The 16,755-nt window shown below is 45.5% G+C and overlaps 1 protein-coding gene across 19 annotated transcripts in view; it reads right to left on the bottom strand.

Moving 5' to 3' along the window:
• LOC143751423 (protein PHTF2) overlaps nucleotides 1–16,755 on the bottom strand; it is a 120,061-nt gene that overhangs the window by 98,230 nt on the left and 5,076 nt on the right. For 5 of the 19 annotated variants that reach the window (XM_077244026.1, XM_077244008.1, XM_077244009.1 and 2 more), the window contains 7 exons: nucleotides 13,533–13,589; nucleotides 10,104–10,115; nucleotides 8,198–8,267; nucleotides 7,946–8,104; nucleotides 6,474–6,642; nucleotides 4,430–4,591; nucleotides 3,787–4,036 (listed from right to left, as the gene is read on the bottom strand). In XM_077244026.1, coding sequence (XP_077100141.1) covers nucleotides 3,787–4,036; nucleotides 4,430–4,591; nucleotides 6,474–6,642; nucleotides 7,946–8,104; nucleotides 8,198–8,267; nucleotides 10,104–10,115; nucleotides 13,533–13,589 — 879 coding nt within the window. Of the gene's footprint in view, nucleotides 1–3,786; nucleotides 4,037–4,429; nucleotides 4,592–6,473; nucleotides 6,643–7,945; nucleotides 8,105–8,197; nucleotides 8,268–10,103; nucleotides 10,116–13,525; nucleotides 13,590–16,755 lie in introns of all 19 variants that reach the window. The other 14 variants (XM_077244015.1, XM_077244014.1, XM_077244016.1 and 11 more) reach the window with 7 other exon arrangements.

Below are 16,755 nucleotides of genomic sequence, written 5' to 3' on the forward strand. Positions count from 1 at the left end.
TTATCATTCTCTAGCTTCCGTTATTCTTACCACGACCCACTAGTAACTCGCTAGTCTGTTAACGCGCCACCCGTGCGCTCAGTTTATTTATTTATATTTCTCTCGCGCGCCCGCGCCACTGAGTTCATAAAAAGCCCAGTTGAGTAAGAATCAGTCAACAAACACGGTGAGTAATGTCTTGTCCTGTTATTGTCACCTGCACTTCATGTTACATGTTTAGCATAGCCTTCCCCGTCGGCAATATAGGATATATATGTGATAAATGCAAGGAAACAGTCAGGCTGACGGAGAAGATTTCAGAATTAGAAACACGCATCCAAACTTTAATTGAGGATAGTAAGTGTGCAAGAGCTTTAGATACTACTTTGGATGCGCCTAGCATAGAGAACTCTTTACATGATTCGGTTCCGGCTGAATTATTGCCTGTGCAGCCAGGCAAATGGGTGACAGTGAGGGATCGCTCTAGTCGCGGATCAAAAAACCACTCTTGTTTTGGTAAACTACAATGAAAAAACCGTGTCGCTGCGTCAAAACGGAATCCCGCAACAAACACTGTAAAAAAAAAAAGAAGAAAGAAAACGGTCCTCACAACTGTGTTCCTTTCTTAAAAAAAATGGTATCTGCGAGTTTTTCCAGTCAGGATTTAGACCGCACCATAGCACTGAGACAGCTCTCATTAGAGTCACAAATGATTTGCTCTTATCATCCGATCGTGGTTGTTTCTCTCGATTAGTGTTACTTGATCTTAGTGCTGCATTTGACACCATTGACCACAACATTCTCTTAAATAGACTAGAAAACTATGTTGGCATTAGTGGAATTGCATTAGCATGGTTTAAATCATATTTATCTGACCGCTATCAGTTTGTAGCAGTAAATGAAGAGATGTCTTATCGATCACAAGTTCAGTATGGCGTACCACAAGGCTCAGTACTAGGACCGCTGCTGTTCACTCTGTACATGCTACCTTTAGGAGATATCATTAGGAAACATGGAATTAGCTTTCACTGTTATGCTGATGATACTCAGCTCTATATTTCTTACAAACCTAACGAAACTCACCAATTCACAAAATTATCGGAATGCATAGTTGATATAAAAAATTGTATGACTAGTAATTTCCTACTACTAAATTCTGAAAAAACAGAGATTCTAATTATTGGACAAAAAACTTCCTCACGTAATAACCTAGAATACCGTCTAACACTTGATGCTGCTCTGTTAAGTCTTCGTCGTCAGTTAGGAACCTGTGTGTGTGTGTGTGTGTGTGTGTGTGTGTGTGTGTGTGTGTGTGTGTGTGTGTGTGTGTGTGTGTGTGTGTGCTCTTTGATACCAATCTCTCATTTGAAAGTCACGTGTCTAGTGTCTGTAAAACCGCATTTTTCCATCTTAAAAATATATCTAAATTACGTCATATGCTCTCACTGACAAATGCGGAACAACTAGTTCATGAGTTCATGACATCAAGGCTAGATTATTGTAATGCTCTACTGGGTGGTTGCCCTGCACGCTTAATAAACAAACTACAGCTAGTTCAAAACGCAGCCGCTAGAGTTCTTACCAGAACCAGGAAGTACGACCATATTAGCCCGGTTCTGTCAACACTGCATTGGCTCCCTATTAAACATCGTATAGATTTTAAAATATTGCTGATTACTTACAAAGCACTAAATGGTTTAGCTCCCCAGTACTTGAGCGAGCTCTTAACGCATTATAGTCCTTCACGTCTATTGCGATCTCAAAGTTCTGGCCAGTTGATAATACCTAGAATATATAAATCGACTGCTGGCGGTAGATCCTTTTCCTATTTAGCACCAAAACTTTGGAACAATCTTCCTAACATTGTCCGGGAAGCAGACACAGTCTGTCAGTTCAAAGCTAGACTAAAAACACATCTCTTTGACCTAGCATTCACATAACACTCTATAGCCTTCTATATTCAATATTAGGCTGCTTAGATTAGGTCAGCCGGAACTGGGAACACTTCCCTTAAATCCTGATGTAATCGTTACATCATAAGAAGAATGGCATCTACGATAATATTAGTGTCTTTGTTTATCCCGAGGTTTTCCCGCAGCCTGCCGGATCCAGGCCGTATCCAGATCTGACGAAGGACTTTCGCCTGGACCCGATGACAATGCAGTGCTGAAGTGCCAACTAGCCTCTCCCTATGGAGGATCCCTATACCACTCTACAGATAAAGCCTTGTGGAATTTTCCGGTTCGCGTACCTACCCAAAGGGATAAGACAAAATAAAAATTCTGCATCAAAATTTATAGACAAGTAGTTTGTTTAGGCATGGTTTGTAAGGAATTACAAACCTGCGCACATATATTCAAACGCACATAACTATAGAATCAATTCTTAATGCGCATGTGAACGCCATCAGCGTCTATCACAGGTTCACGTTTAAAGTCTGTTTAGAGAGAACGGTGTCGTCTTAGCGGCCCCTAATTTAATAACAAATGATCATTTAGACGGAAGTGAATCAATCAAAACTAACTTTAGCTGGAAAAAACATTTTTCAAGAGCCACTATAAAACCAAACCAATCTCTGTTACCTTAAATTATATGTTTATCTCTGTAAAGCTGCTTTGAAACAATCTACATTGTTAAAAGCGCTATATAAATGAGGATGACTTGACTTGACTTGAACAGTTAATAAAAACTTCTTTGCTGATCTAAATCTTGCACCCGCATTGTAGGGCTTAATAAGTGCAGCTAAATATTCTGGCGCCATTCCACAGAACCAGAAAGTTCTTACCAGAACCAGAAAGTATGACCATATTAGCCCGGTTCTGTCAACACTGCATTGGCTCCCTATTAACTCTCTGAGGTCGGCTATCGCGCGGGCGCGATAGTCTCGCTTTTTTTCTTATCAAAGCAAAAGAAACTCAAAATACTCTGTTGATTTTGATCTTACATATTACGTGTTGTACATCATTAGATCCTGATAAGTGTGTATTTTTTTTGTGGATACTCACAATAAAAATAAAGTGTTGTGCTTGTCGCCAAATAAAGAAAAACAAACATGATGCACGTTCTGGCTTCTCTCTGTCAGTTAAGTCCATTCTGAAACGCGTCCGAAAATTAACTGTAATTCCGCGAATACTTGTCATACAGGCACGAGTGTTTTTCCATAATGAAGCTTGAACTCTCTTCTTTTAAATGAATTAATTTATATAAAAAACAAATATTCTCAGTTTATGTTATCTGTATGAAAAGAGAGAGATGTCAGTCTTTTTCTTTCCAGCTCATTATACCTGATTACACGTTAATGTGCCACACCCACGGAGAGCGCGCGGTATTCAAACGCAAATGATCTAAGGCAAGCCATGCAAACATGCCAACGCCCACCAGCTGGATTATAAAACACATCGTGTTCAGTAAGTATCTTACTACAGCTGTGTACACAGCGTATCCCTACACTGTGAGGAATAATACTATCTAATAACCCTGGAAAATGTACCAGAAGTGCTGGCAGTTTCATTTCGAGGAGCAACGGATCCAGCTGATGTAGTAAGTCATTTATTCTTAAGTGCTTTGTTCTAATCGCGATATTGAATAGTGTCTATAAACCGCAAAAAGACTGTTTAAATATGAATTGCGTGTCTGTGTGTAGGCTAAATGATGAATGAACGGCACAGGCGCGTGCGCGCTTTGTTTACTACAGTTATACAGCGCGTCTGTGCCGTTCATTCACTCTCGCACCTACATTAGTAAACGTTACACACACACACACCAAGCATAAGTCACTCACACTCTCTCTCGGGTCAGCGGCCGTACCTTCCCTGTGGTGTGGGTTGGGCTCAGTGGGATCAGGGGGCTCCGGTGTGTGCCGGTCCAGTGTGTGTCCTCAGCGCTCCTCAGCTCGCAGTGTGGCTCGTGACCCAGCAGACCCTCGTGACCCAGCAGACGCTCGTGACCCTGCAGACCCTCCTCGCTGCTCTTACTGGTGATCCGCCCATCCAGAGACACATACCCGTTATCCGTCTCCGTAGACTTATCCAGCGACAGCTTACACTTCTTAGACCTGCTGGGAAAACAGCGGACCCGCTGAGGATTCCAGACACGAGTGTGTTCCAGCGTGAAGCGCTAGGCTAGTCCTACAGATGAACGCTGGCGGCAGAAACTGAACCGCTGTCTAGAGACACTAACATCTGTGCTTTAGGGGGAAAGTGCAGGATTTGAAACGGAATGGAATATGGAATATAATGGCTACAAAATCCCCAGTGAGCGACACAGTGACCAAACCTCTGAAAAACTCCTGACTTCAGGAGTAAACATTTATGATGGAGGCAGATGGATTTAGGACAGGGATGTTGTACCCAGGAAGAGGAAATAGAGAAAGAGAGAGAGAGAGAGAGAGAGAGAGAGAGAGAGAGAGAGAGAGAGAGAGAGAGAGAGAGAGAGAGAGAGAGATACACACCCCACTTTAAAGAGATCATGCCAGAAGTCCCTGCAGAAGAAGACGAGGCCTTGCGACCCCTGCGACCCCTGTGACCCCTGCGACCCCTCCTGTGTGTTATCGGTAGTGCTAGAGCCGTCGCCTTCCCTATGAATGTCCAAATGAGCCGCTTTCCTCAACTTCCTTTAGCGAGAGAGACAGTAAAGGTGCAGAATTACTTAGAAAAGGCAAATCAGGACGAACTTTGACCTCAGAGATCAGAGTCGAGAGAAAGGCCAGAGAGACGAGGACTCAGCAGAGATGAAGGAACTCAGCATTAATGATTCAAGCATTTGTGAACTTATTTCTATTCATGCTTCTGGAATATGACTGATCATTTGTGGTTGTAAAGGATCTATTTAAATTAGTGCTGGGCGGTTTGACCAAAAATTTATATCACATTTTTTTTCAAAATTATGCCGATTTTCCGGTTTATGAAGTTTTTTTTTTTCATGCATAATCAGGTGTTCAAAGCATTTTCTACTGGTTGAGAGCGGAATTACTGCAGTAAATTGACTTAGGATGGTCTATTTTACTGTCATTAGTGAATATTGTAGAATAGAATAGCGCCCAGTATAACCTAAAATTGTTATTTCTTAACGTTCTAACAACGTTCTTATAACCAGGAAATAACGTTAATACAACGTTTATACAACAGGAGAATTGAGCGTTCTTATAACGTTTTGAATAAAGTTCTTACACCAAGAAATAACGTTAATACAACGTCTAAAACACTGGACGTTTTGAATGATCCTAGAACATTCAGAAATAACGTTTTTATAACTTAATGGGAACGTTATGAAAACGTTCTTATAACCTAAAATTGTTAGCTGGGGAAGACGAGAGATCTGCGATTGCACTGAACACGTTTTAAGTGCAGGATTCTCTGAGCGAGCCCAGAGAAAATAGACCAACGTGAGCAGCGTGTATCTCAGAGCGCAGCACATTATATTCCGCGCGCGAGCAGAGAGATTCGCGCTCACGCATTATATTAATGTACTTTAGCGCTACAATAATGCGCTCTCGACATTTGACAGGAAAATAACGCCATAGTTCTGCAGCATCCATCTTCCCTGTAACGTAACACCAGAGCACTGCTGTTTACCCATAGACAATGGGTGCTTCTCAATATCCCTCCTCGTCTCCTCGTCTCCTCTGTCCTCCATCCTATGACCCGGAAACCGATCGAGCTCAGCCATCTTGAAGGACATCTCAATTCTCTAATTGCACCGCGAGGAGTCGAGGATCGAGGAGTGAGGAGGCTTTCAGAGGAGTCATGAGCGAGGATACACAGGTGTATCCTGTGCGGAAGGGTTTTATTGACTAAACGTGACGCGCGTATACATTCTCCTCCCCCTTCACATCTGTCACAATAATTTGAATTTATACTTTACTCTTGCAGTTTATATAAACCACACATATCACATATTTCAACAGGGTATCTTGCTTTATTATTATTCATTATGAATTTCTTAAATATACAAACTTCAACAACATAAGGGCAGATCCTTTGAGCGCTGCTGATGACGCTGTGAAGTGACGCTCGAGTGATCAAGTATTCCAATGTATAAAAAAAGCTTTCATTCGATTCCTCCGTCCTCATTTTCTTCCCTCACAGCCTTCCCTCACAACCTACAGGGGGAGGAGCTGAGACGCGAGGAAAGGAAACGAGGATGCACAAATAAGAAATGAGAAGCACCCTGTAAAAGGTTTACCCTCGCAGTCGCTGCTTAGAAGTGCAACATTGTAAAGGGTCCGTCTGAAACAGTATCACGCGGCGCAGCGTAACGTTCGTTCCGAACGTTGTGTAATTAAATTCATCGGTATGGCAGTATATTAAAAATTTATATCATAAAAAAATATATACACCGGTTTTCGGTATGAACCGGTATACCGCCCAGCACTGATTTAAATGATGCTGAAACTCTGATAATGAAGAAGAGAGCATTAGTGTCCAGCTGTCTGACCTGTGTCTTCAGAAGGAAACACACACACATGAGCATTAGCTGAAGAGGGAGAGTCTGACCTGCGCCTCCTCCCGCCGCTGGGTTTGGGAGTGTGTGTGTGAGTGTGTGTGGAGACGATCTGGCAGTGAACGGTTCCCAACAGCAGCATCAGCCAGACGGAGCCGAACACCTCGGTGACGGGAACGCCATGAGGAGAGGAGACACTGAAGAACAGTAGCGCTGCCACCACTGCAACAGACACACACACACACACACACACACACACCATGAGGAGATGAGATGATGGATCTCATGATGGAGACTTCTGGATGAGTGAGATTGGTGTGTGTTGTTATTGCTGGAGTTTCTGAAGCAGGGATTCTGGATGAGTGAGATTGGAGGGAGATTCCCACATTCTGGGGACACCACAGATTTATATTACATGTTGTGAAGAGGGGCATAATATGTCACCTTTTAAAATGGTGGATGCCGGTGTTTCGGCCAATCAGCGAACACTAGCGTCACTGTAGTTCCTATAGCGCTGGGTTAGAGCGACTCTGAAGTAGGAGTAAATTAGTTCCTCTAAAGGAGTTCCTAGAACTAAAATCATTGCTTGTTCCTGCAGTGCGAACACGCCAAAAACCGGGAACTTCCACCAATAGTTTTGGGAACGATGAAAAGGTTCCTCCTGTGCGAAAGCCCCTATTAGGGCAATAAAATAAACATAGCTATTAAAGGGAACATGAAAAACTAGATGTATTTCACATTATTTATAAGATGTTTTCCACTCTAAAGGTTCTTACAGGTTTAACAGCGTCAGTGAAACTGGATTAAATGATCTAGTGTAAAGCGTGACGTCATGAGGTCGGATGTCCCACATTAGTTCACATTAGTGATAATTAACTTATTCACGAAAAGTTCTCATCATTTGCTCTTCCCTGTGTCGTTCAAACCCGTGAGACGTTCCTCTACAAAACAAATGATGATTTTAATGAATGAGAGATTTCTGTCCCTCCACTGAGAGTGTGTTCAGTCTAAACTCTGACGCTTCATAGAGAGATGCTGAAATAAACCTTTATGAATGAAGGCGTTTAAGGCTTTTATTCACATATCAATAAAAACCACCCAGACGGCAGTAAATACGGCTTCACGTATGGCAATGAAACATGATGGAGTGCTGATTTTAAGGGGGTTTTCATCCAGGAAAAGAATGTGGATTAGCTCTTGCACACCTTGTTCTCTTTAATAACCTATAAAAACAAAAGAAATTGAACTCCACCCAGATCCTTTACACTAACCCTGATGGAGGGATGTGTAGAGACAGATTCAGAGGGACAAGCCACATGTAAATCACAGGCGTGTTCTCCCTCTCACACAGCCACACACACACACCCTGCAGCAGGTAGAGAGACAGCAGCAGGTGTTCTCTCTCTCTCTCTCACACTCACACACACACACACACACACACACACACACACACTCACCCTGCAGCAGGTAGAGAGACAGCAGCAGGTGTTCTCTCTCTCTCTCTCACACACACACACACACTCACCCTGCAGCAGGTAGAGAGACAGCAGCAGGTAGAAGATGGTCCTGGACGTGACCTGGATCCACCAGCGGAAGAAGAAGGGGAAGAACACCACCCTGACGATGCCCTTCCGGGTCAGAGCCGTCCACGGGCTCTCGGGCTTCGCTTTGGCAAACGCAGAACCTGACAGATAAACACACCACTGGTTACGATCTGAGAAACTGTGAACGCAGAGAAATCTGTGTGTGTGTGTGTGTGCGCGTGTGTGTGTCTGACCTCTGACCAGATCCACGTCAATCAGGTCCGGCTTTACGTGACCCGTCTTCTTCGGTTTGTTCCTAAGACCCTAGAGAGTGAGAGAGAGAGAGAGAGAGAGAGATCGACACTGTCTCTGTCAAACATCATTCATTCATACTGAAACCATGCGTCACACACTTCATATGAGTTTAATTAGTCAATTCATGAGCAGAGCAATTAAACACTCGGTCACACTCACATTTAATACCTAGATTATTAGGAATTTAGAACTGATTTTACAAAGACTGCTGATAGATGTGATACGCTCTATTGAGGGCCCCGTCTCGCGCTCTATTGAGGGCCCCGTCTCGCACTCTATTGAGGGCCCCGTCTCGCGCTCTATTGAGACCATGCCCGGTCTCGCGCTCTATTGAGACCATGCCCGGTCTCGCGCTCTATTGAGACCCCGGTCTCGCGCTCTATTTAGGGCCCGGTCTCGCGCTCTATTGAGACCCCGGTCTCGCGCTCTATTTAGGGCCCGGTCTCGCGCTCTATTGAGACCATGCCCGGTCTCGCGCTCTATTGAGACCATGCCCGGTCTCGCGCTCTATTGAGACCATGCCCGGTCTCGCGCTCTATTGAGACCATGCCCGGTCTCGCGCTCTATTTAGACCATGCCCGGTCTCGCGCTCTATTTAGGGCCCGGTCTCGCGCTCTATTGAGACCCCGGTCTCGCGCTCTATTTAGGGCCCGGTCTCGCGCTCTATTGAGACCATGCCCGGTCTCGCGCTCTTTTGAGACCATGCCCGGTCTCGCGCTCTATTGAGACCATGCCCGGTCTCGCGCTCTATTGAGGGCCCCGTCTCGCGCTCTATTGAGGGCCCGGTCTCGCGCTCTATTGAGACCATGCCCGGTCTCGCGCTCTATTGAGACCATGCCCGGTCTCGCGCTCTATTGAGACCATGCCCGGTCTCGCGCTCTATTGAGACCATGCCCGGTCTCGCGCTCTATTGAGACCATGCCCGGTCTCGCGCTCTATTGAGACCATGCCCGGTCTCGCTCTCTATTGAGACCCCCGTCTCGCGCTCTATTGAGGGCCCCGTCTCGCGCTCTATTGAGGGCCCCGTCTCGCGCTCTATTGAGGGCCCCGTCTCGCGCTCTATTGAGGGCCCCGTCTCGCGCTCTATTGAGGGCCCCGTCTCACGCTCTATTGAGGGCCCCGTCTCGCGCTCTATTGAGGGCCCCGTCTCGCGCTCTATTGAGGGCCCCGTCTCGCGCTCTGGGACTCGTTTATTCTTCAGCGGAACGAGCAGAACGAGTCAAATCCCTTTCTGCCTTCTTTATATTTGTCTGCCTATCCCTCATTACGCAAGACATTCAGCCAGACACACACACGCACACACACACACGAGTCATAGCGCAACACAAACACAAACAATCTGTATGAGATTCACTCTACGCTGCTACATATGAGACCAGTGTGTGCAGGGGCGGCAGTGGTTCAGTTGTTCATGTAGGTTGTCTACAAACCGAAAGGATGGTGGTTTGATCCCCGGTTCCACCTGACCAAGTGTCGACACCTAACCCCAGCTGCTCCAAACGAGCTGGATGCCGCCTTGCATGGCTGACACCGCCGTCGGTGTATGAATGAGTGCGTGAATGGGTGAATGTGAGGCAATATGTAAAGCGCTTTGGTGGCCATTGGGACTGTGAAAGCGCTATATAAATGCAGTCCATTTACCATTTATTTACCGTCTTCAGCATCATCATCAGTGAGGAGTTTAATCCCGGAGTTAATCTCAGTACATGAGTCGTTACTGATGTGACCTTGTCTAAACATGCTCTCATACACACACACAAGCATCCCGTCGTGTGAAGACATCAAAGCCAGTCTGACACACACACAAAGCGCCACCTACAGGCTGAGAGCGGCAGCGGTACTCACCCGTCTAATGAACTGAGGAGAGAGAGGTGATAGAGCGAGAGACGTTTAAGAGGAAGAAGAAAACTACACACACTCTCACAGACTCTCACAGACTCTCACAGACTCTCACAGACTCTCACAGACTCACTCTCATTCACTCTCACAGACTCTCATTCACTCTCACAGACTCTCATTCACTCACAGACTCTCATTCACTCACAGACTCACTCTCACACACACTCTCACACTCCACAGACTCTCATTCACTCTCATTCACTCTCACACACTCTCACACACACTCTCACACACTCTCACACACACACTCTCACAGACTCTCATTCACTCTCACAGACTCACACACACGCTCACACACACTCTCACAGACTCTCATTCACTCTCACAGACTCTCATTCACTCTCACAGACTCACACACACGCTCACACACACTCTCACAGACTCACACACACGCTCACACACACTCTCACAGACTCTCATTCACTCTCACAGACTCACTCTCATTCACTCTCACAGACTCTCATTCACTCTCACAGACTCTCATTCACTCTCACAGACTCTCATTCACTCTCACAGACTCTCATTCACTCTCACAGACTCACTCTCACAGACTCACTCTCACAGACTCACTCTCACAGACTCACTCTCACAGACTCACTCTCACAGACTCACTCTCACAGACTCACTCTCACAGACTCACTCTCACAGACTCACTCTCACAGACTCACTCTCACAGACTCACTCTCACAGACTCTCATTCACTCTCACAGACTCACACACACGCTCACACACTATCACACACACTCTCAAAAACAATCTCATTCACTCTCACAGACTCTCATTCACTCTCACAGACTCACACACACGCTCACACACACTCTCACAGACTCACACACACGCTCACACACACTCTCACAGACTCTCATTCACTCTCACAGACTCACTCTCATTCACTCTCACAGACTCTCATTCACTCTCACAGACTCTCATTCACTCTCACAGACTCTCATTCACAGACTCACTCTCACAGACTCACTCTCACAGACTCACTCTCACAGACTCACTCTCACAGATTCACTCTCACAGATTCACTCTCACAGACTCTCACAGACTCACACACACTCTAACTCACTCTCACAGACTCACTCTCACAGACTCACTCTCACAGACTCACTCTCACAGACTCACTCTCACAGACTCACTCTCACAGACTCACTCTCACAGACTCACTCTCACAGACTCTCATTCACTCTCACAGACTCACACACACGCTCACACACTATCACACACACTCTCAAAAACAATCTCATTCACTCTCACACACTCACACACACGCTCACACACACGCTCACACACTCTCACACACACGCTCACACACACTCTCATTCACTCTCACAGACTCTCATTCACTCTCACAGACTCTCATTCACTCTCACGCTCACACACACGCTCACACACTCTCACACACACGCTCACACACACTCTCACACACACTCTCATTCACTCTCACAGACTCTCATTCACTCTCACAGACTCTCATTCACTCTCACAGACTCTCATTCACTCTCACAGACTCACACACACTCTCACACAAACTCTCACACACACTCATTCACTCTCACAGACTCACACACACTCTCACACACTCACAGACTCACACACACTCTAACACACACTCTAACACACACTCTCAAACACACTCTCACACATTCTCTCACACACTCTCTCACACACACTCTCACACACACTCTCACACACACACACTCTACCACACTCTCACAGACTCACCCTCATTCACTCTCACAGACTCACACACACTCTCACAGACTCTCATTCACTCTCACAGACTCACACACACTCTCACACACACTCTCACAGACTCACACACACTCTCACACAATCTCACAGACTCACACACACTCTCACTAGGGCTGCTCGATTATGGAAAAAATCATAATCACGATTATTTTGGTCAGTATTGAAATCACGATTATGTAACACGATTATTTTACATGACTTTGGGAACGTGTTGCATTTATTAAAAGACACCTTTCAACAACTCTTGAAAAAAATCTAAATGTGAACATTTATTGCACTTTTTGAACTATTAAACCGACTTGCAAACTCACAAGTGGTGAAAAGGGTGACATGTTTACAAATTAATTTGTTGTAGGGGGTCACCAGGGCGTTTTTTGCCTTTATAAAGGACAATTTATTAAACCTTACTAAATATATGTGTTATGTCAAATTCTTACATTTGATCAAATTCAGTTGTAATAAAAAGGGCTGGTATCCATTCAATTAATTTACACTGCAAAATTACAACTTTAAAAATATTATGAGATTAAAACATAATAAAATAAAAAATAAAATCAATGATACCTTTAAACAATATAGGTGGCGACAAGTGACCGTCTTAATAAATGAATCATTGACTCATTCATTAAAACGATTCGTTCAAAATAATGAATCATTCAGTAACAAAACACAGCGCTTAGTGATGCTTTTCTTTTGTAACAATTTTCGTCGGTGAAATAGAACAAAACCAGTCAATATTGCATCTAAAATGTAAGTTACTAAATATAAACTAGGCTAGCTGCTACTTGTTTACGAAACTATAAATTCAATGTAACATTTGCAATCGTGATATAGAACAGCCCTTAGTCGTGTTATGTTACTTAACTACATATGTTAAAAAAACTCAACACATACACACTCAACACACTCATACACATTTCTACCTCATTATGTTTCTTCTGTGAGTTTTTGTGTGAGCTGTTAGGCTCATTTGTTTTTGATTTCTCCACTAATGTCTCTCTCACAAATAGACAGGCAGCGCAGCTTCCAGAAACTATCCATTACCGATCTCTGTTTACACTCTGACTGTATAAGATCAAAACCATCTCGCGTTTCGATCGGTCGGGCAAGTAAAACTCTTTAACTTCAAACTTAAAAATCCCCTTTTCCCGGACAAGCAGACAAGTGTTGATGTCGCTCCCTGTGTTCATTATCGATTTGTTTCGTGCTGTAAAGCGGAACAGATGATCAGTTCATGTGCGCTCGCGCTGCCGTTCGCTTTAACTGAGGCGCTACAGTGATCGAGCAGAGATCTGCGACAGCTCGAGATACGTCTATGGTCTCACTCCAGTCTATATTAAATTAGCCAATTGTTATTGTGAAGTTTATTGTGCTTGCAGTTTATGACTGAGAGAGTTTATGGCTTCGGGAGAGGCGGATGTGCGCGTGCGCGAGTCATTCAGAACACAGGACAAAATAATCGTTTTTAGTCGATTGTACTATTTTGGAGATCGTTGGGAGCCAAAATCGAAATTGAAATCGAAATTCGATTAAATGCACAGCCCTAACTCTCACACACTCTCACACACTCTCACACACTCTCACACACACACTCTCACACACAAACACACAGGTTACCTTGATCTCTCTCTGTTCCACTGATTTCTCCCATATCTGCTGGTCATACGCGCCAATCTGACACACACACAGAAGAGAGACAGACAGGTTTAACATCAGACATGATCTGAACAGCATTCATACCTTTAAACATCTGAAGAACAGACACACACACTCGTCATGAGTGTTTATTAGTGGTATAAACGCAGTGATCAATCATGACGCTGACAGTCAGATTCAAACTGTAAACCGGAACTTGTGTGTTTAACTGGATAATGAAGGGTTACTGGTTTAGCGTGTCAGTGTCATGAGTGTAAATGTATGTGATCCACAAGCAGCGCCAGCTCTGATTGGTCTGATTGTTGCCAGGGGCGACAGCTCTGATTGGTCTGATTGTTGCCGGGGGCGACAGCTCTGATTGGTCTGATTGTTGCCGGGGGGCGACAGCTCTGATTGGTCTCATTGTTGCCGGGGGGCAAAAGCTCTGATTGGTCTGATTGTTGCCGGGGGGGCGACAGCTCTGATTGGTCTGATTATTGCCGGGGGACGACAGCTCTGATTGGTCTGATTGTTGCCGGGGGGCAAAAGCTCTGATTGGTCTGATTATTGCCGGGGGCGACAGCTCTGATTGGTTTTGACTGTTGCCGGGGGGCGACAGCTCTGATTGGTCTGATTGTTGCCGGGGGGCAAAAGCTCTGATTGGTCTGATTATTGCGGGGGGCGACAGCTCTGATTGGTTTTGACTGTTGCCGGGGGGCGACAGCTCTGATTGGTCTGATTGTTGCCGGGGGGCAAAAGCTCTGATTGGTCTGATTGTTGCCGGGGGCGACAGCTCTGATTGTTGCCGGGGGGCAAAAGCTCTGATTGGTCTGATTGTTGCCTGGTGCGACAGCTCTGATTGGTTTTGATTGTTGCCGGGGGGCGACAGCTCTGATTGGTCTGATTGTTGCCGGGGGGCAAAAGCTCTGATTGGTCTGATTGTTGCCGGGGTGACAGCTCTGATTGGTCTGATTGTTGCCGAGGGGCGACAGCTCTGATTGGTCTGATTGTTGCCTGGGGGCGAAAGCTCTGATTGGTCTGATTGTTGCCGGGGGCGATAGCTCTGATTGGTCTGATTGTTGCCGGGGGCGACAGCCACGCAGTGTCATTTCCACACTGGAGGTGAAGACTGAGACGCTGAATTACATGACACATGGTGGAAAACGCTCAATAATTTATGACTTCAGTCTCATTAAACATACAGCGAGCGCACAACCTGTATGTGTGTGTTTGTGTATGTTGCTTCTCTCACCGAGTCTAAATAAAGCTCAGGTGTGGCTGGGTGGAGCGCTGCACAGTGAGTCACTTGTTGCTGTCTGTAATCGACAGACGTGTTGCGCATTGGTGTGTTTTTTCATGTTCTTGCATGTTTCTCTGATTAAACATGCTTGATGCAGGAAACACTATCACATTCTTACACACACACACACACACACACACACACACACACACACACACACACACACACACACACACAGAATACTGTCTAACACTTGATGGCTGCTCTGTCAAGTCTTCGTCGTCAGTTAGGAACCTGTGTGTGTGTGTGAGTGCTCATTCATCTTTCCAATCTAATCTTTCATTGGAAATTCACGTGTCTAGTATCTGTAAAACCGCATTTTTCCATCTTAAAAATATATCTAAATTACATCATATGCTCTCAATGACAAATGCAGAACAGTTAGTCCATGGCGTCATGACATCAAGGCTTGATTATTTTAATGCTCTACTGGGTGGTTGCCCTGCACGCTTAATAAACAAACTACAGCTAGTTCAAAACGCAGCCGCTAGAGTTCTTACCAGAACCAGGAAGTACGACCATATTAGTCCGGTTCTGTCAACACTGCATTGGCTCCCTAATAAACATCGTATAAATTTTAAATTATTGCTGATTACTTACAAAGCACTAAATGGTTTAGCTCCCCAGTACTTGAGCGAGCTCTTAACGCATTATAGTTCTTCACGTCTATTACGATCTCAAAACTCCGGCCAGTTGATAATACCTAGAACATCTAAATCGACTGCTGGCGGTAGATCCTTTTCCTATTTAGCACCAAAACTCTGGAACAGTTTTCCTAATATTAAATCCTGATGTACTTGTGACATCATAAGAAGGATGGCGTCTACGCTAATATTAGTCTCTCTGTTTATCCCGAGGTTTACTGCAGTCCGCCGGATCCAGGCCGTATCCAGATCTGATGAAGGACCAGCGCCTAGCCACACACACACACGGTTCAGCAACCTTGTTGCTGGTGACACTTCTCGTGGGCGTCGAGTCCGATCCTTGAGCCGCATACTCGACCGCAGATGCAGCAGGAAAACCAGATCCCAGGACCAGCCGCCCACTGGTGTCTCTTGATTCGCCTCTTGGTTGGTCTGGTGCATTTTTAGTTGAGTTTCTTGTTGGAGCTGTCCTCGGCCACGGGGCTGAATGCTCATGAGTAGTTTGGATCTGACCATGAGGTGGTCAGTCCAGCTCTCAGCTCCGCGCATCACACAGTGAGGACATCTTGTCTGTCCTTTTGACGGACAATCCCGTAGTCAAGAAGATGCTAGTGTTTGAGCGGGGGTGCTGCCAGGTGGTCTTGAGCCTGTTCTTCATCTGGAAGACTGTGTTAGTAATGACCAGCTGGTGCTCTGCACAGAGGGAGAGGAGTCTGAGCCCGTCGCGGTTTATTTTCCCCACACCATGCTGGCCGATGACTTTACTCCACACCAGGTGCTCCGTGGCCACTCTAGCATTGAGATCTCCCAGGAGTATGAGCCTGTCTGTAGCCAGGGTTTCTGTAGGATGGCATCAAGAGCTCTGTAGAAATCCTCTTTGATGTTGTACTCGGCATCAAGAGTGGGAGCGTATGCACTGATGAGAGTGACGAAGTGTTCCTTTGCCAGGGGAATGTGCCATGTCATCAGTCTTTCATTAATGAACTCCATGATTACGACGTGTACCCAGCACCGACCTCCCCAGTCCTCCCTGTGTAGTCTGGTCTCGCAGAGAGCTGCTATGTCGATGTTATATCTTGCGAGCTCCAGGGCCACCAGTGCTGTTCTGCGGTGGGGCCTGTCAGGAGTTTCGGCCAGGTCCAGCAGTGTACGAATGTTCCAAGGAGCAATGCTTAGCTTATTTTTCACCTTTGATTTTTCGACCGCGAGGAGGGGTGCTCCGACGGTTGCAGCTTACCGCCCGGAGTGTGGGGACGCAGAC

This window comes from Siphateles boraxobius, unplaced genomic scaffold, assembly GCF_051911475.1.
Source record: "Siphateles boraxobius isolate OS27281-9 unplaced genomic scaffold, OSU_SipBor_1 257, whole genome shotgun sequence".
Taxonomy (NCBI): Eukaryota; Metazoa; Chordata; class Actinopteri; order Cypriniformes; family Leuciscidae; genus Siphateles; species Siphateles boraxobius.